The following is a 27,415-nucleotide window of genomic DNA, read 5'->3' as shown; positions in this document are numbered from 1 at the left end:
TTCTGCCTCCTCTGAGAAACCAGTCCTTCCTCATGCACTTTCCTAATTCCCTCTCCTTGCCGTTACCTCGGGTCACTCTTTGTCCCTTTCACATGTACTCAGAGGAGGATGGGTGAAGGCCTCACCTCGCTGTATTTCATTCAACAGCAGCTGTAGAGTACTACAGATGATGCCTCTTAGTCTGCAACACTCACACCTGATGAGCCATATAACATGTTAGTTTGAAGAATGTTAAATATATTGCACCATTAAATAACTCGTAAAACTTTGCTTTATGACGGATTTATTCTGTGACTGGCAGTATGTAAATGCATCATGTGGTACAATGGTAATTTGATACATTATTTCCTGATAATTGGTGATTTATAATTTATATTTATCGTGTTGACGTGAATATAAAGCAATTTTGGGTACAAAATAACTTATACAGTCAACAAATTAACTCATTAAAGTAGTTTAGCATCATTTCATTGAAGCATATTACTGTCTCGACGAAGGATTTTGTCCTTTTGTCTTGTAAACAAATATAAAAAATGGCCCGTTCTCGAAACCCTAGAGGACACATTCGATTGTGAGGTGTATGTACATTAGGCTGGTCTGTGATGGTTCCTTTCACCTCTGCTCTAGTCCACCAAGTCTTTATCATAATTGAGCAGGTCGCACGTCAGAAAGAGGTCGGACCGCCCGCTCTCTATGCGCACCCTGTTGAGCTGGCTGCTGGTAATGTTGATGTCTGTGGCTTCATCCAGCGGCCAGTCTAAGAGCTGCGCACTGGAGGGCAGGTCAGGGAGGCCCGGCTGGTAGTCCTCCAGGGGGTTGGGGTACAGCAACTGACGGAGAGAGGGCATTCTCACGGCCATCCTCACCAGGTCCATGAGGCCGGCGATGGAGAGAGGGTTCAGGGCCAACGCCAAGCTCTTGAGGGCCCTGCAGCCTCCCAGCGAGGGCAGCAAGAGTCCCAGCAGGCCGTCGGTGAGGCCACAGCCACTGAGAGAGAGGTGCTGCAGGCCGCCGGAAGCCTGGGAGAGGAGGCGGCGGATAGATGTCAGGGTGTTTTCGTCCAGACGGTTCTCACTCAGATCCAGCTGCTGCAGTGTGGAAGCATGGTGGCTGCAGGACAGATAGGCGAGGTCGGCTGGGCTCAGGCTCAAATACGGCAGCTCCAGTATCTCCAGAGGCCGAGGCAGTGAGCTGTAGAGAAAGAACATTTAAATAATATTCATCATTCAATTCAAATATTCAATTTAGAGGCCTAATTGTTTGTTTTCTGTTTTTAATCTCATCATTCTAACTATGACTGTTACTTCGGGCAGATTTGCTTTAAACTAGAGATTAAAATAAGTATCCAACAAAAAAAAATAAAAGGCAATTTAGATTTGATGAAGGCTGCGACTTGTTATTTTCATGATGGATCAATCCGATGATTTGTCTCTCGATCAACTGCTCAATCCTTTAAAAATAAATGAATACCGGCTATAAAGATTGAAGGAAATTCCCATCAAAATGTTCTAAAATTGAAAGGTAGTGTCTTCAAATTTCTTGTTTTATTGCACAACAATCTTAAATATTAAACTTACTATAAAATAAAACCTGCAAAGCTTAAATTTGCAGGATTAGAGATAGCTATTTATTGCCATTTCCAATAAATTGTACACCAAATAGTAGAATTGTCCATTAGAGATTGGTACATTTCCTTTCCGTAACCTACTCTAAGGTTGGACAAATCTAAAACAAATTTGTGTGTGTGACAGTGGGATTTACTAGGCTCAGCCTGTTGGTACAAAGTTACAGGACGGCGTGCATACTGGGAGAATCAGGCCATACCTAAGCAGCACACGGAGTTGCCCAGGCAAGCGCAGCGCAGTGAGGCTGAGGCACCGCAGTTCTTGTAGCCGGGTCAGACCCTGAGACAAGTCCCCCAGGGCCTCTTCTTGGCCGGGTTGGTCTCTGCGAAAATCCAAGTTACAGTAGTGCAGGCGGAGAGAGTTCAGGGCGGGGAAGGTGGAGAGCAGAGGCAGCAGCTCAGCCAAGCCGGCCACCCCGAGGCTGCTGTAGCGGACATCGATGCCCAGGAGACCCTGGCGAGGCAGGAGGCCTAGCATGGTCCTGATGCTGGACACTGAAATCTCTTCCACGCGTAGGTATCTGCACTGAAGCTTAAGGGGCCCCGATGCGCTTAGAGCCCCGCGAACACGCTCCCAAGAGCGAGCGTTTACAAAAAGATCAGCTCTCACATGCACCAACACATCACTGCTTACATCTTCGGTCTCCTTTCTACCGCCTCCTGACCCTGGAACTGCAGTCTCTCTTCTCCTCTCTACCTCCATCCTCCTTCTCACACCTGTAATCAGCTCCTCTTCACCCAGAGTCCCACATGAGCCCATCTTCTCTCTGTCGTTTCCCTCCGGCTCCTCATTATCTGGGCCTGCCCCATCGCCGTTTGTTTCCCTTCCCCTCTTCCACTGTCCCCTCTCTCTCTTCACGTCTTTTTCCCTCTCCAGAGCTGATAACCTTTTCCTCTCCCGCTGAGCCCTCTGTGCTCGAGCTCTGGACTGAACGACCATGGTGCAGAGCGCTACAGTCAGAGACCAGCCTCCCATGGGGTCTCCCATCCCTCCTTCATCTCCTTGCAGTCCACAGAGATCCAGTACTTGCAGGGCACACCTAGGACAGAGGGATGGGTCTTAAATGCCTCTCACAGATAAAATATCATGATCCAAAAACACTGTAGCTGGAATAATAACTTATCTTACCTTTGGTCTGACATTCCTCGGACAACTGCAAGTAACAGGGCCTGGACGCAGAGTCGATTTGGCCCCATTTGGCCTTGTTTCCTGCTTCTGCCGACACGCAATGTGCGTTCAGGCCACCTCTGCACCAGCTCACCCACAGCCAGCGGTCTGCAGCCGGTGAAAGAGGCCTCCAGCAGCGGTCTGTACAGCTCCCTGGGCACCCACCTCAGCCAGTACGGTGACGAGCTGTGGTCCCTCACCACCTCCCTGGCACAAAGGCTGACCAAGGAAAGCACCATTTCATCACAGAGAACCGTGAGCTTTTAGCATAAAAAAAATAGAGCAGCCGAAACAATGCTGCGTCTTACTCGGTTGCAAAAGGAAGCAGACTGCACAAGTCTGAGAGCTAACGTTAGCTAGCTGGAACTAGCTAAGAGCAACTTTATGGCAGTAATTTGAGGCGGTCTTGTAAAGCCCCCAAAAAAGAATTTATAACATCATCTGATATCTAACAGCAATAAACTAGAAAACATTTCGCTGGTGAAATATTAAACGCTGGAACACAACGTTTGCGAACTCGACAAATTACTACTGAAGAAGCTGCTGCTGCTGCTGCTGCTGAAGCGCGAGGAGTGTTTACACTCCTCCTGACGCACGTCAGTGACGTAGCACGCACGAGCGAGGCGTGACTGTAGAAATTAGACGGTCCCCTGTCCACATGTGTGTGTGTGTGGTACACGTGTTTAGGTGTCAGGTTATGTCTGAAAAAATAGTTTATTTATGTGAGTACATTTTGATTCCAGACTCTGAAATCAGGCCAGTTTACTTAGTTTCTGCTGTCAGCTTTGTTGGCATGCAAACATTGTATAGTGGCTGACACACCAGCAAATAACCAACATGATGAAAGTAAATCACTGCACTGCATCTGACTAAACAGTTTTATTTTAAATATAGTAGCTAAGGGCAACTTTATGGCAGTAATATGAGGCGGTCTTGTAAAGCCTCAAAAAAGAATTAGTAACATAATCTGATATCTAACAGCAATAAACTAGAAAACATTTCGTTGGTGAAATATTAAACGCTGGAACACAACGTTTGCGAACTCGACAAATTACTACTCAAGAAGCTGCTGCTGCCGAAGTGCGAGGAGTGTTTATTTTTTCATTTTTTAATCTGTTTTAAGTTTGTCTGATTCAATTATGATTTCGAAATTTGTGTACATTTTTTTACAATTTTTTAGTTGATTCAATTTAACTTTTTTAACTAATTAAATTTTTTTTTAAGTCGATTCAATTCATTTTCTTTCGATTCAGTTGATTTAATTACATTTTTATAATTTTTTTAGTTGATTCAATTACATTTTTTAAAGTTGATTCAATTCAATTTTGAATCAAAAAATGTTTTGGATTTACATTTTCAGCAGTGCAGTTTAATGCTTTTAGCCTTCAACATTTTTCAGACAGGTAGTCTCCCATTTCTGTGTTTTCAGCCATTTTTTGGTGATTCATTACAGCTTTCAGCATTCCAACCCATTTTCTGCAGGAAATGCATTTTCTAGTTGTGTTATTTGTTATGTTCACATGACTCCCTGCAAATTATCGATACTGAGTGATTATCCTGGTGAAATAAGCTTTAAAAGTAAAGTCTGCAGAAGAGCTGTGAGGAACAATAAGTAGGTTATTTTACAAAAACAACATTTGGTTTGTGCTCACTGACTCCTAAAAGAAGCCTACATGGATTAATCACTAGATGGCGCTAGAGGTTCATGCACGCTGACTGTGCTCTGCCTCACAGCAACAATTCTACATCCCCTAACAGAACATTTACATTCCTATTCATCCTTGGGTTTATTTATCCGTGTATGAAAATGGTAACAATCCTTTTTTGAATCATTAGTAAGTTATTGTTAGCTGTTACTTAAATAATTATTAATCATATATTCCAAGCAGCTATTGGCTCAGAAGGGATTATATTTCATCCTTGCTCATGACCTGACTTGAGAAGGCCTTTTGTTTGGAACTGTTGAGGCTGATTGTGATTATGATGATGAATACTAAGTTAATAAGTGGATTTATGTCATGCGTGGAACTCAAATTTGTTGCTACTCACTCAGGATTTGGATTTATTTCTTAGTTGTAATTGATGCTTTGTTTGTGAACGTAATCACTTTATTTATTTAGAGAGGCTGAAGGACTAATTTCACAGAGGGCGCAGGTAAACACTGCTATTAAGGGGCCACACACACACACACACACACACACACACACACAACACAAATAAACATGCTTTTACTTAATTTATTGCTGAAATCTCTTCAGATGACCTGCAGGGATCTTTGACCATCTCATTACTTCTGCCTTTGATATGAAGCAGTTTATTACCACCTCCATCATTATATAGCACCTTATGAAAATGTAAGCAGCAGATTTCTGTACCTCTGTTTTCTCATGATGTCACGGTTCTCGTTGTGTTTATCACCTTGGTTTTACTTGACATCACTATCTATTGTTGTTGTTTTCCAAATTCAATTTAGGCAACAAAATCACTTAGTAAGGTTAGGAAGAACATCATGCTTGGGCTTAAAATAAGTAAAACATAGACAATGTAATATAAGCAAACGTCACCGGAGCATTTTTAACTGAGCATCAAATACTGACACCAATGGGTTTACATTGTAGTTACTTGAAAACCCGGTACATCTCATACAGACGCTGAATGGTGCCTTGTGCGCTGTTATCAGACGCCATGGGGCGTTTCAAAGCGTCTTTATTTGATGCCCTGGGAATGAGAACGGAGGAGCGTGATGTGACAAAATGTCCTTTGTGAAAAATGCTTCGGCTTCTCTTCTCAGATTCAGTCCTCAATTTTAGTTCCCTTCTATTCAAAATCTGTTATGTATGTCTGCCTTGTTATTTTCACATATGTAGAGTGTTATATGCGCAGCTTATTAAACACAACCAAACAAGTTTTGGGGTTGCTTTCCTCCCTTCGTATAGGGCCGATCTGCCAGAATTAAGCATATTTTGAATTGAGACCAAACTGATTTATTATACTGGTAAAATAAACACCATATGCTCAACAGACTGGCAGAGTTGAAGCCTCGGGCACTTGTTCAACAAAACAAGGAAGAGAGAAAACACCTTTGTCTGTTATTGTGATGTTTCACACGGTTTTACATTGGGTGACAAAAATTTTAGCTGGCTCAAGATATGCTGATCCTTGCAGCTTTTATTGCTAATCTCGTCAAATTTAATTCAACATACAATTCTTCCTACAGTCTTTTAATCCTCAAATAGCAATATCCATACTTAGGGATCCAATACTGTACCTTAATCCCCTTTTTCCAACCAGCCAGAATCAGATTTATTCATTCCTGTTAAAACTCACGTTCACCTGACTGACATTCTCTGCTCAGAGATAATTGCGGTGCCTGGGCTGCTGATTATTCACAGAAAAAAAAATCTATTTCCTAGATGTGTTGTGCAGCCAACACTCTCATGATATTCCCCCTGTCATGTAAGTGTCAGTTTAAACCTGTCCTCTTATACATTTTGCAGTTAAATTAGCATTTTACAAGGATGCTTCGTCACCTCCCCAGCCCCCAATATTTCCATCACACATGCACACAGTATGCTGGTTCAGCATGCTTGTGGGTCGTACAAGATGTAATCTTTACCTGAAGCCTTACAGCATGGCAAAGTTCACACAAAGCATTTAAAATGGACAATACTGAATGTCTTACAGACAAATATATTATACGTAGAGATGTTCCGTTTTTCAGCAGCAGACCAACTGCAGTGCACTAGCTCTCCACTTCCTTTAAATGACTTTGTGCCTTTTATTTTCAGGTGTTATCTGTGTGTAATATTTCACTTGCAGTCTTTGGAAAAATGCCATTTTCAGTTTGTCCTCAGAAATAACAGTGCTAATGGTTCTGGGGAGCAAGTAGATTAACCTTTCTGTTTCCAAACAGAATTAATGCGTCTCACTCACTGATTAACTGGCTGTTGCACCTTTCTAAAAAAAGATGAAAGTAATGAAATGAAAGCAACGCATACAAGCAATAATAGTTCTACACCTCTCTTTTAATAAACTAACATGCATGCAGAGTATATTGAAAACTTGTCTTCACATCTCATGCAACCACAAGAAATTGTTGCATTGGTGTTATTCTCTTTTTATATATACCTACATACATTTTTTTGATAAATGAGTTAGCATTTTTGCACTTTCTGTTCCCTCTTCTCAAATTCAATGGGTTTTTGGTTAAATGCCTGAAATAATCCGATATAAAATACATCAGTAAATAACCTCACGAATTTTAAAGCCTTTATGTGTCCTAAAAAAGGCGGTTTGTGGCTTAATGGGACTACAAAATGTCATCATGTTGAACACTAGTTCGCCTTTAGTTTAGTGTTGGTGACGTTGAAGTCATGCGACCGTGGTGTAGTTTGTTTATAGCCTAACGTTAGCTTTTTACTTCTGCCGATTGCATTTACGATAAAGAAAATGATAAAAGTGGTCTTCATCTATGAAGATTATGTTGTTGAACAAAATGTATAAGTATCATTAACGTTTGATTGCCACAGAGCTTAATTTCTGCAATAATCCAAAATCTGGCAAAATTGGCTTTTTGTGGATGGAACCATGGCGATGCTAACTTCCTGGTTGGCCAACTAAAACATATCATCCCTGCAGCAATCCATTCCAGTAAATCACAAGGCATTATCACCCCTAAAACATCTACTAATGGGCTTCTGGCTTTCAAGATGCATTGATTTTTTCATAATGGTAAAGAGAAGAGAGTAAAGGGGAAACAGAAGAGTGGCTATATATTTTCCTTAGAGAACTGAAAACCCCCACAAAAAGGATAAAAGGATTTTCCTTAAAGATAATGGTTTCTCAATGAATAAATAAAAAAACATACGAATAAAGGAGTAATACATTGCTATGTAATTCAAAAAAACAGTCTTATCAGCCATTTCTGCAAATTCTCTCTTCCCCATATTCTCTTCCCTTGCAAAAGGCAGGATATTTGACACCTATGAGACATTATCTGGCAATGTGTGCGACTGGATGAGGTTAACATGGCAATATTTCTTTGGATGTGGTGTGGCTGAGGACCGAGGACTTTGTATGATACAGGAAACTGGGCAAAGGAATCTGGCAGAGAGTTTAGGCAACCAAAATAAGTTGATTCATGTGTCCTCATGAATATCTTTAACTTTGAGTCAAAAGGAAAATTGTTATCCTAGGAACTGTGGTTTTCTGTTCTCAACCAGGTGGAAATCTTAACAGGCTCCAAAAAGTTTTTTTATTTTTATTTTTTTTATTCGGAAAGCTGAAAACTTGTACAACTGATTGATGATTATTCGAATATCCATTGTATTTATGTCTTAACAGTGCAAAATCTCATCACGTAAAATGAGTAATTTGTCAACCTCATGTTAGTGCTGTCCACGTGTTTCATCTTGGTAAGCGGTGCACTTGAATTGAGCCGGTAACAAAAGTGATATATCGACTTTGACAAGTTAAAAGCAACTCCTCCTGTCGGGGCACATCCAGAGTATTCAGGAGAGGAAGCACTGTCCCCGCCACGATCGGTCGGAAACTCCTTGAACCTGGACCCATGAACTTCACACATAAGGAGAACCTTTTGAACTCTCTGGCTGAGTAGAGTGCATCACCCAAATCATCCAAATCAGTGGAGCAAAGACACATCTAGTGGTGCCGAGACATTTTGACATATCGTGTCGAAACTGTGTTCTGGGTGAGGAGCATTGAAGTCTATTGCCACACTTTCTCTGTGCTAACAGTGATACAAACAGAGGTAGTGTGATACCCAGTTATAGCAATACAAATGTTGTAAATCATACATTTGCAACACATTGAATCATGTCGTGGTTTTCTACCAACAAAACTGACATATAGAATATGTCAAAATGTAAACAAACATAAAATGTATTAAAAATATGTGCGTATGGTGCCCTTGTGGCTTTGATATTTGGGGTACTGAACATGAGCTGTGGCGTCTCCAGTACGAGTCTCTATAAATACTAATAAAGCATAAAAACCAGAGACATAAAATGCTGCATTTTAAGAATATGCTATGATTGAGCTTTTCTGAGACCTTGAGGAAAGCTACTTGAAATTCAAGGTCCAGCAACGCCAAAAAATACAGTCGCATTCAGTTTTCTTCTGATCTATTCAGTTCAAGGTGGCTCATTAACTTTGGATAATTGTGCAAAACAGTATCTCTAGGCCGTGAAAACAACAACAACATATGCACAGAAGAGTTTGAGACATCTTTTCTTTTATGGCTGCAATTAAAATTACTGCAATTAAAAGACAATTACGCAATATGTGTATCATCATCAATGGTCTCCAATGTCTCTCAATATACATAATTTCTTCAAGGAGAAGAATGTAGTAGCACCTAGAATCATCTGAAGTCTACGCGAATCACGTGACAATCAAGCATTTTTAACTTCTGTTGATGCAACGCTCTCTTTATATGGCTCTGGTTCTCCAGTTCCACGCTCACTGTTAAGTGCCTCGAGTGTGGGGAAACAAAAACGCACATGCCCCAAAGCTGATTGCGGCCTGTTTCACCTCTGCGATCTGATTGGCTTTTGCCTAGCGCACTAGTTGTCAGAAGAAGATATGAATGCGGTCACCGTGAACGCTGTGGATTATCTTCCAGTTCACACATTTGAAGGGATGGTAGCCTATACCTGCCTGGTCAATAACGGGCTGCTCAAGCATTTTTGGGGAGGATTACCAAACATGACAGCGGCAGGACAACACGGTAAAATTGGACTTGCTCGGCAGAGCGAACAGGGCTAAGTTAGCCCAACTTTACCCAAATTGATAGCGCATACACTACAAATTGCAGAGTGAGCAATATAACAGGTGTGTGCTCAGCCTGATTATCACCTGTGTGGAAAATGTGAAACCGTACATTTTGTAGTCAGTGCGGAGACTGTTTGTGTTACATTTTGAGGTTTAATAAAACAACAATACCAAAAGATAAATTAAACAATCATGTTGCTAATTTAAAAAAACAAAAAACTGAACTTAGTAGCTAAATGTAGGTCCACCTTCACTGCTCTCTCTCTCTCTCTCTCTCTCTCTCTCTCTCTCTCTCTCTCTCTCTCTCTCTTTTTCTCACAAACAGCCTATAATTTACAGGTTGCAGCACTTGAATATCAAACGTGTCAGAGTTGTCCTTTTTATTTCTCACCTAGAATAATGTGTCATGATAATGCAGACATCGAGAGTTTAATGTCTGTGATGAAGGTTTAGAAGGTGAACTATACAGTGGGGGAAATGCTAATTCAGGTCAGATTGTTATCTTCGGGATCATTCTAGATCATCACAATGAAATCTGTCCTCTCCTATTGTCTAACGAATGTCCTCTCTCTCTTCAGCGTCATTAATCAAGCTGTGATTATTCAGGTGATTTGCTTTGAGCGCTAATGACCAGAGGGAGAGAAGGACAGAGCCTTTGCTCTCAGCATACTTTATCATAATCTGATGCATTATTTATGGGATCTGTCATACTGATCTGGTTATTCACAACAAGTCAATTAGTAATTAGGTAAGTTATTGTAAGGGCAGGTTTATGCAGGGAACTGGAATGTAATAAAGTATACTTAAATGTGAGGTACTTGTTGCTACGGCATACTTGACCTCCACTACATGTCAGTGTGGGAAATGTTGTACCTTTGCTCCACTGCGTTTATTTGACATCTTTAGTTACTTTTAAGATTTTACATACAAAACATATGTTGTGTATTCAGACCATATGTGAAGATGTGACATTGGCCAAACTAAAAAAAAAAGTACTTGGTGAAGTTCTGTAATAAGAGTAGTTTTACTTTAGATACCTTAACTTTTACCTAATTTTGAATGGAGGGGTATTTTTTATATTGCGTTATTGCTACTTTTACTTAAGGAAAGGATCTGAATACTTCCTCCACCGCTGCTTTGTTGTAGTTATGAAGTATATTTGGTAGCCTGCAGAGGCTTCAGATGAATAGCAAAACTGATGACATAATCAAGCTATAAAAACAATCATCGCCTTCCTGTAAGTTACCTTGTTTGGCTTTCCTATGAGTACTCCGGCAGAGTGCCTCTTGTATACTGACAGGTGGCTCGCTGGCAGCCTCATGGCAGGACAAGGATCAGGCTAATGGGTATGCATGAGAGTCGGCTGTTTAATGCAATCGGGGTTTCTGCCTCATTGCTCTTGAACAGCTCATTTGTCAACACTTGTCTCACCTCACAGAACTCTGCAGGATCCTTTGTGATGATTGGAGGTGCTGAGTGAAGAGCCTCCTATAGGTACATGCCGTTAAGATCCAACCACAGCTTCACTCGGCATTGAATCACCGGATTCAGGTTGGAGGGAAGATTGGCAGGTGCAGCACTTTGCCACAGCTTGAGCAATTCATGAAAGCCGATTGGTTGCATTCAAAATGCGACGCAAATGTTCTGTGGTGTCAATATGTTCGAATTAAACTGTTGAATGGGGCCAGAATTAGACGAATGATGAGGCAACTCACCGTAACTGTTGTTTTTTCTCTCCTGGAGCTACATTTTTTTTGTTATATAACAAAGGCAGTTACAGTCTGGGAATGTAAAGTGTGTACTTGATTGAGATTTCATTTATGTTTTTGTTTGCTTTTCTGTGTCTGTTCTACAGCAGGGCATAACCTGATTCATTTCAGCTCTGCGTTTAAAAGCAGAATTTCTTTTTAAATCTTTGCTTTCTATTCGGCACAATCCTTCTGTTTTTTTTATTTTTCACTTGTGAGATAATGGGGTTTTTTGACTCCCATTACTCAGATGAAACATCAACAGAAGGGCAAATAAAACGGAGGTCAAAGACAACCAGTTTGGTTACAAATGGGAACAGAATTTAATCACATCTTTGCTTTAATATGTACAAAACTATGTGTGTGAAATAGATAAGTTAACGGCTTTGACAAATGGCTGCACTGGTCACACCAGCCCAGTGGACTTCAATGAAGCATTTGTCTTATTTTAGTCACTTAACATGCTGCTTTGCTTGGACCTCCATTTCCCCCATGAAGGTGAAATGAATCCCAAGTGTTCTAAAGAATCTATAAACTGTAGAGGAAGGAAATGCATTAACTCAAATTAACAAGGCGAGCTGTGGAGGGAAGGTTCGTTGAAAACATCGCACATTTTGTTTTACATGCAGAAGTGCGTTGGATTGATTGCCATGACATGTGCACAGACATTAGCAGCAGTATGTTAACGTTGTCATCCACATGATCACGTTCCAAAATCCATCCATCAATGTATAAGATAAATAGCTGAGTGTCCATGCTGTTTGTATTTACGGCTGGCTGGTTGGCTCGCTCTACAGAAAACAGCAGAGGAGAAGAATTAGCTCGTTGAATGGTGCGGAGAAAATTGATGGCGGATGTTAATGACTCCCTCTTGTTTTTATCTGCTAATTGTAGTTATGAGTCACCATGATTGACCACGCTACTCTGTACTCCTGCACCTTCCTGGAGTAAGATTATTGGTCTGTCAGTCCTCATCATCCTGCCCTCAAATTGCTCCCCATCTCATGTATTGTTGCGTCCTGGCACCTGTTCTTCAAAGTGAATGATGGAGGTATTTGGAAACGACTCCACAGGACACATTGTGCACTATATGTGACATTGTTTCAACATGTTGCCATCTGCTCTCAGTTAACTCTCACTACCACTGCCAATAGAGGTCAACACAGACATGATCTTTCCCGTGTTCCATTAGTCCCTTGTCCCTCATGGAGCCTTTTTTTCTCAAGGTTAATTTCATTTGAACTACACCAGCTCTTGTACTGGGTTGCTGCTTCACTGTTTTTTAGCTCCCGTCTTTATTGATTGCTGTGAAATGAAATTATGCCTCACTGTAAAGTGGGACCGAGCCCCGCTGGACACAGTTAATGATCCCTTTCATAGCAGTTCATATTCCCAACCTCATCTCTTCTCTCCTGTCTTTTATAGGTTTAGTCCACAAGCTTGTAGTAGGAGATAATGAATTTTATCTCGATGAAAACAGTGGGCTATCAGCAGCCTCTTCACGGTTGTCTCCTGTGCAAATGGACACAGTTGTCCGATTTGAATTATGTGCTGTTAGAAGTGATTATTTTACAAGCCCCTTGTGCTCAAGGATAGGAATGTAAATACATGGAGTCTGTTGAGGTTACAGCTCACATACACACAGAAACAAACACACTTATTACTACCTGATATTTAGCCATTCTAGCAGCGAGCCCAGAGGATGAATCATGACTTCAGTTATCTCTGACTTTATCTCAAGCGCCGCCATTAGGTTGACATTTGTGGTTTTGAGTGAAACTACTAAATGCATCAACATATATGTTCTACATGGTAAACACAGCTATACAGCAGCATGTTAGCATCGTCACTGTGAGCATGCTGGTGTTAGCTTTTCAGCCTCAAAGAGCTGCTAGCATGAACACATTAACCAGCAAAGTGACCCATATTGTGTCACAGCCATAAAAGCCATTTATGACTCTTTTTACAACATGCTAACAGCTTCCAAGATCCAAGCGAACTGTACTCGGTGAAGAAGAGCTCTACCTCGACTGACGTTCGTCCTCATGTCCTACCAACACAATGCTTTACTTTGAAGTTGAGAGAAGGTGTTGTAGTTAAAAGGACAAACGATAACCAGGCAGATGACGTCGCTGGCCTTGGTGTGGCTGCTGTTGGCCTTCTCTCTGGCGTCTGTTGGAGCTTGTTTATCGCCGCGGTTTAGCTGTTCCCAGGGGTTGTGTGTGCCTGAGGACCGTGTGTGTGACTTCACTGAGGACTGTGGAGATGGCAGCGACGAGGACGACTGTGAGTAAAGCAGTAAAATATAGTGTCACAGTTATTATTAATATTATAATTTAGCAACATTTTTTTATCGGATTGTCAGTGACAACATGGAGAGTGAACTACCTCTCTATAACAAAGATGTGCAGGGTGGATACAACATACCCACGATGTAATGTTATGGCAATTCACTCAAAACCATCAAGCCCGTTTCCAGCTGAAATGACAAACTTGTGTTTCACACATAGAATAACTAAAAAATAGTAAGAACACAAGCAAGAACAAAAAATTATGCAATAGTTAGCGCCCTAGTTCAGAGAAAGAATAGAGTGGTGCTGAATTAAGTCCTGAAACTCAGAAATAAGTTAGCATTTTCAACTTCCTGTTCCCTCATCTCAAAGTCACTGTATTTTTTTAAATGGGCTTTTGGTTTGATGCCTGAAACCAGGCAAATACTAGAACGTCTGTTCATTTCCTTACATCTGACCTGCATAACTTTAAAATGCAATACTATCACTAAGTCTTTGCAGTCCTTTGTTGCACATTTGGCCGTGAAGTCAAATAAGATTACTTAGATGCCTATAATGAGAAACCACTTTGTTTCTGCGCTCTGCTGAGTTGATGAGTCTCTATTGTGCGTAGAACCCACAACTTAATCACAGATTCATGGCAAACTATATTTCAGGGTGAAACACAAAAGAGCTAAGTGTAAAATGTTTTTATTTATTGAAGGCTCCAGATATAAGAGGTGTGACTTTGAGGAGGGATTCTGTGACCTGATCCAGAGCTCAGAGACGCTCTCTGCATGGACCAGAACAACGGAGGTCCCGGGACTCAAACAAGACCACACCAACAACACATCAGGTAGGAGCATCTGTCATATGGGACTCACTGAAAATAAATATTGAACGCACAACCTTTACCTTATACTTTATCTTCTTTATTCATATTTATTCACGCATGCTGCCCCATTCTTCTCCCTCCCCTTTAGCACATTTCCTGTCCCTTTTACCCGTCACTGGAAACAGAACCACTGCAGACCTGAACAGTCCCGTCTTCCTGCCCAGTCACACTTGCCAGGTATCAAAATCCTCTGTTTTCATGCACACAAAACCATCAACAACCACATTAACAACACCTGGTGATATCTTCCGTGCATTTTCATTCAACAGATGAGTTTCTACCATCATGTTGGGGCACAGCATGGAGATCTCCGGGTTCTGGTTCAGACTCACTCGCTGGGTCAGAGCACAGAGGTGTGGAAACACTCCACACAGATGGAAATGTGGCAGCGGACAGTGATTACAATCTCCAGCAATCACAGTTTTCAGGTCAGTGACATTCAAAATGTACTATAATAGAGTTGTATATAGCACACAAGTCTTTATGAATTCTAATGTTGCTCCATATTTGCTGGATGTTTAAATAAGCAACTGTAAGCCAACAAGTTCTCTGGATCGCCTTAAAATGTTATTACATGTCAGTGGTGTGGTTATAGCTTGTATTCGCTGCCGCCACATGGCCAAAAAATTATCTAATTCAGGTTTAAATCAAAATATTTTTACCAAGATGTATAGTTTACATCTTTTCGCCCATTCTTAACCTTATTGAATTTCCTGTTTTATGTATATTTTTATTGCATGTTAAGAAATACCGTGTGAGATATAAACTAGAAGTTTCATTGAAACCGATAAAGTCATCACAGCAGAAATGAGCTGCACAACAAGAGCCGTTTATGTGCAGTGAGGGTGCGCTGACCCTTCAGAGGCCATCTGGAGTCCTGCTGTGCGTGTCCTTCCTGCAGTACATCTTCAGACAATGTCCGTGTGTCACAATTCTCCTGCTCTCTGCCGTCACCATCTGTCAGTTTGATTACACGGTTAAGGGAAGTCCACGCTCTGCTCTCCCCTCCATTAAGCTATTTCCTGTCTTAAAGGCATCTGAGTTAATTGGGTTTTTGTTTACCACAGTCATTTTGGGGGATTTCAATTTCAGTCAGTTCGCTTAATGATCTGCGCTTTTTCACCTGCTTAAGTACCCCCTGGGTATCACAGTTGCTCTCTAATTATGTTGTAGAAACACTATATAAAAAACATACTGTATATTTGGCCTCAAACGTGAAACAAAGAAAATCTATGATGTGATTAAAGAGTTTGAAAGGCTGCTTCTATTGACAATATCGAAGTGACTCCGTGGATAGAAATACCCAAGATTTTCTGAGGGCACATTGTCTGGATCAGATAAAAACGCTGGTCTGTCTGTGAAATCCTAAATCAAGAGTTATATTTATATATATACACAGTCATTGCTATCATCCTACAAATTGTATTACTTTTATGGCCTCACAGTCCAATTTTAGGAAACAAATACCAGCTGACAAGTGTGACCAATGAAAATTGTGTATTTGAGAGTGCACTTTCCCATCCCCCGTGATGACTCAATCACGGGGGATATACAACTCCGCTGGTGTAGATAAAGCCGTTCTGTGGACTTTGATCAGTGCAGCTTTGATATTATTAGCAGCGTGACAGTCGGAGAAAATGCGACGTCCATAGCTATCTACTGTAGCCTTGTGGCTCTGGTGATGGTAATGTCTCCCTGTAGCTGTACAAAACAACTATTAGGGGGATTGTCATGGAAGTTAATGTCCTTCTCAGGATGAATTGTAATGACTTTAGTGATTAGCTGTTTTTTTTCGTCTAGAGCAATTATCTGGTCAAAATTTCAATTTGTCCAATAACTGTAGAGTCTGTAGTTTAGTTTTCCTCAGAGTGTCGGTGTTGACACACACACATGCAGACGTAGTATATCACATACTGCATGCAAATGTGCTGAAGCACACGCATGCTGAATGTGCACACATGTCAGGGCCCACAAAGACAAACTGAGTGTTTTAATGTAATAAAAAAGAGGTGACTTCTTGAATGTTTTCTGTGTATCTACCAGGTGGTGATTCGAGGGCAACTTTCAGCTGACGGCGAAGCCTCAGAGGTCCTGGCCATCGATGACCTATCCTTCAGCCCCGCCTGTGTGACTGTGCCTGGTACCGCTACCATTAATAACATCTCACTACATAGACGGGACAAGTTCAGACCTTGACATTTTCGTAAAATATCGCCACACGTAAACGGACCACCACAAACCTGTTTTGAATACTAATAACGGGGGACGACACCAATGGATGGGAGTCATAATAGAATATCTGCATCATTAAAATAGTGCTTACTACACATTTCCCTGCACTGCACATTGGGCAGTCAGTGCCACAATGTACGGTTTATTTATGACCGTCGTAGTGCGCTGCCTGCAGCTCAGTGATGAATATGATGCGGCTGAACATCTTGGCTGGGAGAGTTTGATGAAGCACTCCGGACATCATTTTTACATGTTGCCTTAGTGATAAACAGGTATTTCATTAGCAAGCTCAAACTATAGCATCTTTACAGCTGCTATTATTCATCTTATATAGGATGTTGCTGCTCTCTGTCTGTAATACAAGAGTTGAGCTTTATTGATGGTGTCATTTATGCTATGACATGTGGCCTTCAGCTTTGTCAGGTCTTTCTCTGGTAGAGCATCAAGGTCAGGGTGCAGAGTGGAGACGGAGCAGCACTAGATGTTGAATTAATGACAAAGGTTTAGGTTGGATGTCAACCGTCTGAGCTCAAGCGCCACAGTTCTTCAAGGATGTTTGAGATATGGTGAGCCTACTTTCTCATTCTATTATTAATGACCAGCAAACGTCAGCCGGCAAGCTGTCTAAAGTAGATGGATTTATTTCGGATGGATTACGTATTTGTTGTTGGTAGCAAGAGTGCTACAGTTGGTTTTCCTAACATTTCCAGTTTCTCCCCTACAGTATGGTCCATAAGGCCAAAATGAGCTGCCTCGTTGATTCCTGTCTTTGGCAACACGTCTAGCCTCACTTCAACTGAAGTTCACTGTCGAGAAAATGTATAGAGACATTTCTCTGTCACTATACCTTAAAGCGGCAGCTATAATCAATATTTTTAGTTTAACAATAGATCATATGGCTATGTGGAAGGTGTATTGGCGACAAATCGACAAAGAATTTATGGTCTGACGTTGCTGTTCCACTCAGTTCTATGCAGCGGTTCTTTTTAGCATCTTCCACCTTTTTTATTTTTTTTGTTTCTGCCTCACAACTTTGCTGTTTCGGTTCACTCTCACTCTGAGGGCCTGTGTCCATATAGCATCTTTTTCTGGCAGAAAAATGTTCTTTGAAAAAACGTATTGACCACTTTTTTTTCAGAACAAATCAGTTAATACTGCTTTGAACCCCCTACAACTCTGTGATGCTTTGCTTTGCTTCTGTTCGGGTGGGGCAACTTTCATTCTTTCTATAAGTAAATGCAGTTTGGTGACACATAATTGCCAGCATGTGTCAGCCCAAGTTCAGAAAGTTACTGCAGTTAACTGAAGTAGAAACCATTTAAAGACTTCTTTTTAATAGCCAGCCAAAGGCAATTTAAAAAACTGAGAATTTCTGACTTTACGTTTCCAATACTACTCATAAGCAGAATGAAATTGAGTTCAGTCATTTATGAGATGGGGCCTCGGACGTACTATTGATCAAAATATCTGAAATTCTCTTATTACTTCACAGTTGAGTCTAATCTTCCATAACTCAGCTAATGCACTTGCTCTTCTCTGGATGTAGCTGAGCTCATCTACATATATTAATCCACCCTGGACTCATTATGAGTGCTCTTTAATGATAAAATCACTTGATAGGAGTCAGTGATAACAACTGTAGCTCTTTTGGGGGGGGGGGGGGGGGGGGTCTTCTGATTTGTTAGCTCTCAGTTATCAAAGTGACTCTTGCTGAATACTATAATATAAATGGTATTAATCTTTCATTTTTGATTCCTGTTGCAGAGAGCAGCGCACCTCCTCCACCTGTCTGCCCTCCCTCGCTGTTTGCCTGTGGCGGGGGGGAGTGCATCGACGAGAGCAAAGTGTGCGACTTCACCCCAGATTGTCCCCGAGGAGAGGACGAGGCCAACTGCCGTAAGAACCTTGTTGCCAAGTAACCCATTCAAATAATCCACATCCTATCCGTACGTTTGATTTATCCAGATGTTAAAAAAACGTTTATTGAAATAGTTGATGAAACAATCTCACCAAGAGGTTCATAAACTGTGGAAGGAAATTTGTATTCCCATTCCAAATTTTTCTTTAAACTTTCCCTCCTTAGAGTTTTTCCTAGTGGTATTATTCTTGGCGCCGCTGTCACAAAGATTGCTTTCAGTTCTCCTCAGAGCCTACTTCTAGTAACACATTCAGTGACTTATTCAGACCATCAGAGAAAAAGCAATACATTTATTCTAATGGGTATATATATTGTAATTCATTCCCATTCATGCTGCTCAGAGTAATCAGTCTTCTACCCACAGCACAGGCTCTCTCCATCCCCTCCTTTTGATGTCACCAATATGCAAATTACGTCATCTAGCTGCTTTTGGAGCTAGTGCTAGCTACTTTCATTGTAAAAAAGAGTTGTGGATAGTTACTGCAAAGAACTTACATGTATACTCTTTGGTAAATGGGAATAGCTACCAGGGAAAGCAAAAGCATTATCCTCTTTCTCTTTTGGTTGCACGACGGTTGACACACTTCTTTTTGTGCCGTATTTCGATCCTTCATGTCACCGAGAGATCGTACCTTTCGTATAGAAACCGAGACAAATTTCCACTTTATTCTTGACCTGGGAAACGGAAGTTGACATAGAAATCTCACTACATTGTCCGACAGTATCTTTTCTGGAGCTTTGAGTCAGTGCCACGCAAAAGAATGAACTTCCAGTCTCGTTTTCTATCTCTCTACTCGTGCAGCCTCGGAGTGTGACTTTGAGGAGGGTTCTTGTGGCTGGTACGAGCTCACCCTCGGCGATGGCTTTGACTGGGTCCGGGGCTCTTCTGTGGAGGTGCCTTCAGACAACCACCCACCACCTCTGGACCACTCTACCAACAGCACTGAGGGTACAGAAACAAACGCACCCCATATGTTCAGCAGCAATGCTGCCATCTGTGATATGAAGTTGCCATCACCAGTCACTGGAATAAGAATAGAAATGTTTTGAGCCAATGAGATGATTTCACTGTGTCCGGGTGTTTGGTCAGAAATAACCGGCAAAATATAATATCATCTACAGAGCATATCAAGGTTTTGTGGAAGGAAAGAAAATCCCTCGTCTGTGTGTTTTTGGGAGATAAGCACTTCATGGAGAAATGCTTTCTCAGCCATCTGAATAATAGAAAGCGACATATGCTGTACCCATTCTGCATATTAAAACCCAGTCATTCACTGCAATACACAATACTATGCTTGTCTTTCCCAGTTTTATGTTCCACAACATTTAACTGTATATTATGCCTCACCACATCTTTATACTCAGGCACACTTCCAAAAATCATGTAACTGTTAGGCTGGCTTTAAGGATCTAACGAGGAATCTTGTTGTAAGTTGTCTTGATAACATGCAGGTTTTTTTTTAGCAGCACCATTTGTTTGTGTGAACATGTTGTGAAAAGATGCTCTGTGAGGTTCAAGCTTTGTGAAATGACACATATCCTAGGGAGACCATCTGTGTGAAGGCTTAGAAAAAATGTGACTGTGACTGTTCAAAGATTCAAAACAATGTGCAGGTATGTGGTGGCGTTCAAGCTGTGTTTGACTTGGCAGTTGCAAGTTACAGCTTCAGCACACCACCGCCTCATACTGTGAATCATTGATCAGAGTGGACACAGCCAAAACACAGTAACCGTCTCTGTGCCTCTATAACATGTGCATTTCCCCCCAGGGATCAATGAAGTATAGTCTTGTACATATTAGGTCAAAATTTAGTCAACATATGAATCTGACTATTATTTGTTTTCCCATATAAAGAATGATTTCAAAGAAATAACCACCACTCCAACTGTTAGCTAGCTGATGAGCTTAATCTAAAGCGCGTGTGTGTGTGTGTGTGTGTGTGCAGTGTAAATGGTTACACCTTCATGTGTGCAAAAGGGTAAGCCAGCATGGTTCGATGAGCTGTGTGAAATGAAATTGCCCGCTGCACATCACTGCTGCGCCGAGCAGCCGTTTGTGCATTTGCAGCCTGGCTCTTAACAAACGAGCCTTGCTATCGTCCTCTGCAGTCGACAGGGTACGTTTTGTCTATCCCATGAGTCTTAATATACTCGGTAGACATTGTTGTGCACTAAAAGGGTGAGATGTATCTGAGAGGATGAGTTGACCCGTCTGGCACCAACAACGATGAGCGAAGGCGTTGAAGTCTAATATTCTGTCTGAACCCGTCACAGTTCTAGCTTTTTCCAAAGGTGATTCACCGTCTGGCGGAACAAGTTGTTAGCGGCAATGTGGGGGTGTGTGTAATGAAGTAGACATTGATATGGTTTGAATAGTAATTGTTGTCTCACTCATTTCAGGACACTTCATGTTTTTATTGAAGAACAGTAGCAGTCTTTATCCAAGGGCTGTTCTCAGAGGACCCTGGTTCAAACAATCTGCATCCGGGTGTACCATGACCTTCTGGTGAGAATCCCAGTGTAGCTTCCTCCTCCACTCTATGAAGTTGTTCAACATGACTCGTTATCATAACCAGAATATGGAGATCCACCTGGAATTTCAGACTTTTTCCGCTTGCTGTGTCTCTTCCTTTGTGTTTTTCTTGATCTTTTTCCCTTTCCCCCGACCATCATTTCACCCGTCTCAGCTCTGCTCTCTCAGCATCTCTTATTTCACAGTCAAACACAATGAGAAGATGCACATCCGAATCTATCATGTTTTGACGGCTTTGTGGCCCCTAGAAGTTTATGTCAAGTGACATATTTTATTTTTCCACTGGATGATTGGAGGGGTACTCCTGGCAGAGAGGGGCTAGAGGTTTATACATTTCATTTTCTTTCTGCATAGTAATCAAAAGCCCTCATGTATAATATCCTGCAAGCATATGCATCATCACAAGAGGAATCTGTGATTTACAGTATCTGGTGTGAGGAAATCATTTCAAAAGTATAATGCCATATATAATGAATATTATTGTCTGTAAAATGTTTACCTTCCATCTCTACCTCGTCTCCTTCAGGCATTATAACTCGGGTATATCCGTGGGGGCCGCAGACATGTACCTTCGCATCAAGGGGGTCCAAAACAGAACTGTCATATGGAGGACTTTATACGACCAGGGAACCAGTTGGAACCAGGTCACCGTACAGCTGGGACGCATCACTCAGCCCTTCCAGATCGCTTTGGCTAAGATCAGCCTCGGTGTGTTCAATGGGATCTCCGCCCTGGACGACATCACCTTCAAGAACTGTTCAACGCCCCCTGCAGTGGCCGAGTGCCCCGCCCACACACATTTCCATTGCGTGCATACTAAGGCGTGCGTGGAGCACTTGCAGCTCTGTGACCTTGTGGATGACTGTGGGGATGGATCCGACGAGGAGGGATGTTGTGAGTGTCTGTCCTGGTTACAAATATTCAGTGTTGAAAGAAATACTTAGATCGTTTACACATCAAGGTCTGTTTACAGGTCTAGACTACTGAATAAATGAAAAAACTAAACTGCTGGTCAAGGTAGCGCTAATTTTAACTATTTTATATACTGATACACTGTGCTATGAGCATTCTTAATGGCAGACTATAAAACGACTTTTTTATGACATTTTTTGACATACTGTACTATGACTTCGTTATGACATTTATATGACAAACTATATTCATTATTTGTGGCATTTTATAAAATAAATTATGACATGCTATCCTATAATTTAAAAAAAATTATATCATTATAATTCTATCAAAATAATATGCTTATTGTGCTAAATCTTAAGCTATTGTAATTATAGTTGTCAAATAACTGTTGTGGGGAAAAAAAGTACAATATTTTCTGGCTCCAGTGTTCATTTCCTGTCTTGTCTCACAGCTCCAGAGCTGCAGTGTAACTTTGAACACGGGCTATGCAGCTGGAAACAGGAACGGAGTGGAGGAGATGTGTTTGACTGGACCCGCATCCAAGGCCCCACTCCGACCATTAAGACGGGGCCCTGGAAGGACCACACACTGGGCACCACCCACGGCCACTACCTCTACATCGAGTCATCTGTCCCCCAGGGGTTCAAAGACACCGCTGTGTTGCTGAGCAGAGTCTTCCAACCCACCAACCAGCGTGGCAAGGACGCGTCCAGGTCCCGCCCCCACTGTGTTTTCCGCTTCCACTACCACATGTTCGGCTCACATGTGTTCTGCTTGGGAGTGTACCTCAGGACCACCACTTCAGGCCGTGGGCATATGCTGTGGGTACGATACGGACCACAAGGAAACTTATGGCACAGGAAGACTCTCTTCCTCACCAGCGCTCGGCCTTTCCAGGTAACTGATGCTCCAGAAACTGATTTAAAAACTGCATTCAGTCATTTGCAATCCTTCCCCTTGTGTAAACAAAGACAGACATGAGCGACAGGTAAACACAGCTCCCCAGCAGGCAACAATGAACCACTAGTTGAAGTAAAGAGCCTGCTTTTAAGAGTGCACCACAGCTTTGCCTGATGATGTATTTAATAGCTTCTACTCGACATTGATCCCTCCAAGATGGATGTTCTGCTGTCATTACTCATGAGTGAGTATAACGTGACAGGCAGTTAAAGGCCTTTTCTCCCTTATATCATTGAAAACAGGAGCTCCGTTAGTCAAGTTGAATTGACCGCAGAAAGGGTAAAAATGAAAAATAGAAGCGACACTGATGAATTGAATTCAGAGTCCGGCTGGTCCATTGGCTCCCACAGTGGGCATGTTGCCACAACATTGCAAAGTGGATAGATAGATAGTTACTTTATTAATCCCGCAAGGGGACAATTTTTTGATTTCAAGATACCGGTAGTCAACTGTACCAACTCACTCCTTCTGAATTTGCATTTGAGATTTAATATGACCAGTGTAACCACATCTAAAAAAACAACAATGAGCTTAGGAGCATTAAAGTTAATTAAATTGTTTCCAAAGCCGTTTGCCACGGTAGCAAGTGGAAATGGCTTCTTATTGGAAAAATATTTCAAAACATGCTTGCGAAACACTGCTGCTTGAATCATGCTAATGTGACTTTCTAAAATCTACTAGTGCTTCATATACACATTAAACAGGCTTTCTTTGTTGATTCTGCAATGCACATGTACTACAACAACATTATCAGCAGAAAACATTTTCTCATTTCTGAGGTTCAAGCTGTTTTCTTTGAAAGCTAATATCAGAGTCTCTCCGTTCAATATTTTTCTAAATTATGTTCCACTTCTTGGCACAAAGTCCACAGAGCTGGTGGCTGTTCATACAACTCCTCTGAAGCAATCATCTTTTAGCTTATTGTTTGTTGCATTGGAAAGCTGCTTAAAAAAAACTTTATATTCAGTGTATAGCAACACTTACTGGGAAGCAGGAAAATACACTTAAAAGTTATTGGAAACCAAAAGTAACCACCCGTGGTGGTACCTTTTTTATATCCATGCCATGCATGCTAGCTAACTGGCATGGCTTACTGGAAATGGATTAACAAGTAGTTGGTGCAACCCAATCTTAAATTGTTAACGGATATTGTCTTGTGTTTATTTTTACTCTCTCTCTTTCGTCAGATTGTGATAGAAGGGACAGTGGGAGATGATTTTAATGGGGACATTGCCATTGATGACCTTTCCTTCCTGGACTGCGACCCATATGATGGTAAATAATTCTGCCATAGCAGGGAATTGTAACTTTTTAGGGCAATGTCTGTGTTTACTTATTTTCAAATTTCACCTGTTGATTTGTGTTTTGAACCGTGCTTTGATCCAGGAGAGCTCCCCACGGCAAACACCACCACCCCTGCAGTGACCACTCCAGCCCCCACAGTCCAGCCCCACAGCTGCCCTGATGGAGAGTTCGTGTGTGGGGCGCATGGGGAGTGTGTTGCCAACAGCAAAGTGTGTGACTTCAGGCGGGATTGTTCTGATGGCTCAGATGAAGAAAACTGTGGTAAAATATTTATTTCCTCCACTCATAATTTCTACATTGAAAGATTTAATTACAGTGCTGCGTCTTATGTTTCCTGCCCCTCCCTTCTTGTGTTTACTCACGTTTATCTTTCTCCAGTGAAGGAACGGTGCGATTTTGAAGGCGGCGATACTTGTGGTTGGAACGGCGTCGACTCCTCTTTGGTCCCAATCCACGCGTTTCGCTGGTCACCTGACCAAGGGGAGAGTATTCATGACGGAGAGCAGTACCACCGACCTATTAATGACCACACCCTGTGAGCACCCCCAGATCTGTTAATGCGACAGTAATATCTTAAAAGTTTATTAATCAATGTATCTGCAACTACAGTTTACACAGTTGGTTGGATAAAACAAGCAATTAGAAAATGCAATCTTAGATTCTTGGACATTATAATGGACCTTTTTGTTTGACAGTTTATAGACAAAGGGATGAAAGACTAATGCGGGAAAATAATGGTTGATGAAAAGAAATAAACAAAATGATCACAACTCTTGTAGAAGAGATAACTAAGTAGACTAAAGACTCAACCAATCTATAGACAAGTAAAGAGTAGGGATGGGATTTCAAGAAAAAGTAGAAAAAAAGGAAAGCTTTATGACTTCTTACTTTACTAAAAGCGAAGTGTACTGTGAGCTGAGTGAGTATGGCCCATCTATAGCGGATAGACCGACCTGATTGGCTTATCTATGTTTTATTGAGTCACCAGTTAGAGCAGAAATTGGCACTTTGACCACTAGATTCCAGACATTTCTTCCCTCAGGCCCTCTAGCTGAAACTCTCCTTCCTTGCTCCTGCAACACCTTCGACTCGCTCTCTATCGATAAGTCATGAGTGAAATGGAGAGGGGAAGCTGCGTCTTATTTAACCCAAGACAAGCCACATCTCGTGTCCAGAGGTCTTCCTCAGAGCAGTAGTGTTACTACTTCTAGTTACTTACTAGTAATACTTGTATACAAGAAAATAAAAACAATGACCTAATTTCACTCAGGTGAACAACAAACCAAACCCAACCCAAAATCCACTGTTGGACATAATTCTGATGTTGTTCTGTGCTTCCTGTGTTTCCTCTGATAGAGGCGGTCCAGAGGGTTGGTACATGTGTGCAGACAGTTCAAACGGCGGCTACGATCAAACCACGGACCTCCAGACACCTCCCATCTCCTCCACTGGGCCCCAGTGCACCCTGGTGTTTTGGTACCACATGAGCGGGTTCACAGTGGGATCACTGCAAGTAAGACCAGCAAAAATAGCGTATTCATCGGGAGAATTGCAATCCGTGTAACGGGTTCTTCAGAGAACTCGTGTCTATTATTCTCACTATATTTGCAGGTGCTGTTGAAGTATGGAAACGTCACTCGTGAGGTTTGGTCTCAGACTGGTACCCAGGGCAACAAATGGAGACGAGGAGAAGTGTTTTGGGGATTATCAAACAACTTCCAGGTCTGTAAATCATTAGAGACATGATTTCAGTGTCATTATCACTTTTACAACTATAGACATGCTTTTCAGATTATTGACATTTAGTTTGAAAGACATCCTCTGAGGTTACTGTGTGTGCACATCAATAACTGGCCTAATTTCTGTCATGGCAGGCTAAATTGTATGCGCAGACTTGATGATCAATGAATTGATTGAGTCTAATTCAGTCTAATGAGTCTTGACTTGTGAGTGTGACAGTAATCAGAGTTGCAATCCCTTCCTGGTGTCTGCCTGCTGAGGTTATTTTAGGTCAGTGTGACCACACAGACCGAGGTCCTGTGTCATTGCACTGGACCAGTCGTCTCTTTGACCAACTACCGAGCGCTTTTGCACATTTTAACTGACGCACGTTAACCTTTGTCAGACTGGACATAGTGAGATCTGCACTGGTGGTACAATCTGCAGCTGAAGGAATGGCCTTTTCACACTGAGGAGCTATGAGTCCAAGTGCCCTTTTCTTCTTTTCTCTGAGCGCTTCATCAACTGACAGCAGAATAACATCACTCATAGCAGCAGCAGCAGCTATCGGCTCTTATGTTTCAATGCCTTGTCTTGTGATGTTAAGCGTCAACTCGGGTGTCTAAAAATACACGTGATTATGTTTATATGACAGACTGGATTAAGATCTTCGCTTTGTTGTTCTCTGTCAGGTGGTGTTCAGGGCGAAGCGAGGGATCAGCTACATGGGCGATGTGGTGATAGATGATGTCGGCTTCCTGCACTGCTCCCCTCCTCTTCCTTCAGACCAGCCATGTACACCTGAGCAGTACGCCTGCGCTAATGGCCACTGCATCCCTCAGGACAACCTGTGTGACTTCATCAACCACTGCGGGGACAACTCTGACGAGGACGCCCACATCTGCAGTGAGGCCTCCTCTCATGTCTGACTCATGACACCCTGCAAAAGACACATTTTCAGGTAAACGGATCGCCTGGAGAGATTTAACTTTGTATTGCTGTCTTTCAGAGGGCTTCAGTGCGCGCTGCAGCTTTGAGTTTGACCTCTGTTCCTGGCGCCAGTGCCGACAGGATGACTTTGATTGGCTGATCAAAGCGGGCGGCACCCCCACAGTTGGCACGGGGCCATCAAATGACCACACCTTGAGAGACCCCTCGGGCCACTACCTCTACCTGGAGAGCTCCTTCCCTCAGGCAGTCGGAGACGCCGCCCGCATATCGGGACCCTTACTGAGCCGCAGGAGCTCACAGTGCAAGGTGAGGCAGAGGTCCAAGTGCAGCAACAACAAGACTACATTAAAGACAGATGCTTATTTTTACTTCATTCTGTAGACTT

General features: G+C 42.0%; 2 protein-coding genes across 3 annotated transcripts in view; one reads left to right on the top strand and one right to left on the bottom strand.

The window, feature by feature from the left end:
- Positions 1-266: 266 nt before the first annotated feature.
- Positions 267-3,368, bottom strand: LOC142937566 (leucine-rich repeat-containing protein 14). 2 transcript variants are annotated; one of them, XM_076080554.1, is made up of 4 exons: positions 3,101-3,368; positions 2,754-3,011; positions 1,825-2,664; positions 267-1,191 (listed from the first exon to the last, which is right to left on the bottom strand). In XM_076080554.1, the coding sequence occupies exons 2-4, from the start codon at positions 2,819-2,821 to the stop codon at positions 624-626; spliced, it is 1,476 nt and encodes a 491-aa protein (XP_075936669.1). In that variant the 5' UTR covers positions 2,822-3,011; positions 3,101-3,368; the 3' UTR covers positions 267-623. The 2 variants fall into 2 exon arrangements, with proteins under 2 accessions (XP_075936669.1, XP_075936668.1); XM_076080553.1 differs by having other exon boundaries at positions 2,754-3,368.
- A 10,087-nt stretch (positions 3,369-13,455) lies between these two features.
- The window catches only part of malrd1 (MAM and LDL receptor class A domain containing 1), a 40,954-nt gene continuing 26,994 nt past the window's right edge, over positions 13,456-27,415 (top strand). The window contains exons 1-17 of the mRNA XM_076080875.1: positions 13,456-13,618; positions 14,327-14,458; positions 14,586-14,674; positions 14,767-14,925; positions 16,541-16,637; positions 18,494-18,625; positions 19,450-19,596; positions 21,048-21,153; positions 21,707-22,074; positions 22,547-22,992; positions 24,243-24,330; positions 24,442-24,621; positions 24,739-24,895; positions 25,717-25,873; positions 25,972-26,082; positions 26,772-26,985; positions 27,089-27,336. Of these exons, the coding sequence (XP_075936990.1) occupies positions 13,456-13,618; positions 14,327-14,458; positions 14,586-14,674; positions 14,767-14,925; positions 16,541-16,637; positions 18,494-18,625; positions 19,450-19,596; positions 21,048-21,153; positions 21,707-22,074; positions 22,547-22,992; positions 24,243-24,330; positions 24,442-24,621; positions 24,739-24,895; positions 25,717-25,873; positions 25,972-26,082; positions 26,772-26,985; positions 27,089-27,336 (2,994 nt within the window). The remainder of the gene's footprint in view (positions 13,619-14,326; positions 14,459-14,585; positions 14,675-14,766; positions 14,926-16,540; positions 16,638-18,493; positions 18,626-19,449; positions 19,597-21,047; positions 21,154-21,706; positions 22,075-22,546; positions 22,993-24,242; positions 24,331-24,441; positions 24,622-24,738; positions 24,896-25,716; positions 25,874-25,971; positions 26,083-26,771; positions 26,986-27,088; positions 27,337-27,415) is intronic.

This window comes from Anarhichas minor, unplaced genomic scaffold, assembly GCF_050575085.1.
Source record: "Anarhichas minor isolate MPS153535 unplaced genomic scaffold, ASM5057508v1 ptg000074l, whole genome shotgun sequence".
NCBI classification, from domain to species: domain Eukaryota; kingdom Metazoa; phylum Chordata; class Actinopteri; order Perciformes; family Anarhichadidae; genus Anarhichas; species Anarhichas minor.
The sequence above is the reverse complement of the archived record's forward strand: the minus strand, read 5'-3'. Positions and strand labels throughout refer to the sequence as shown.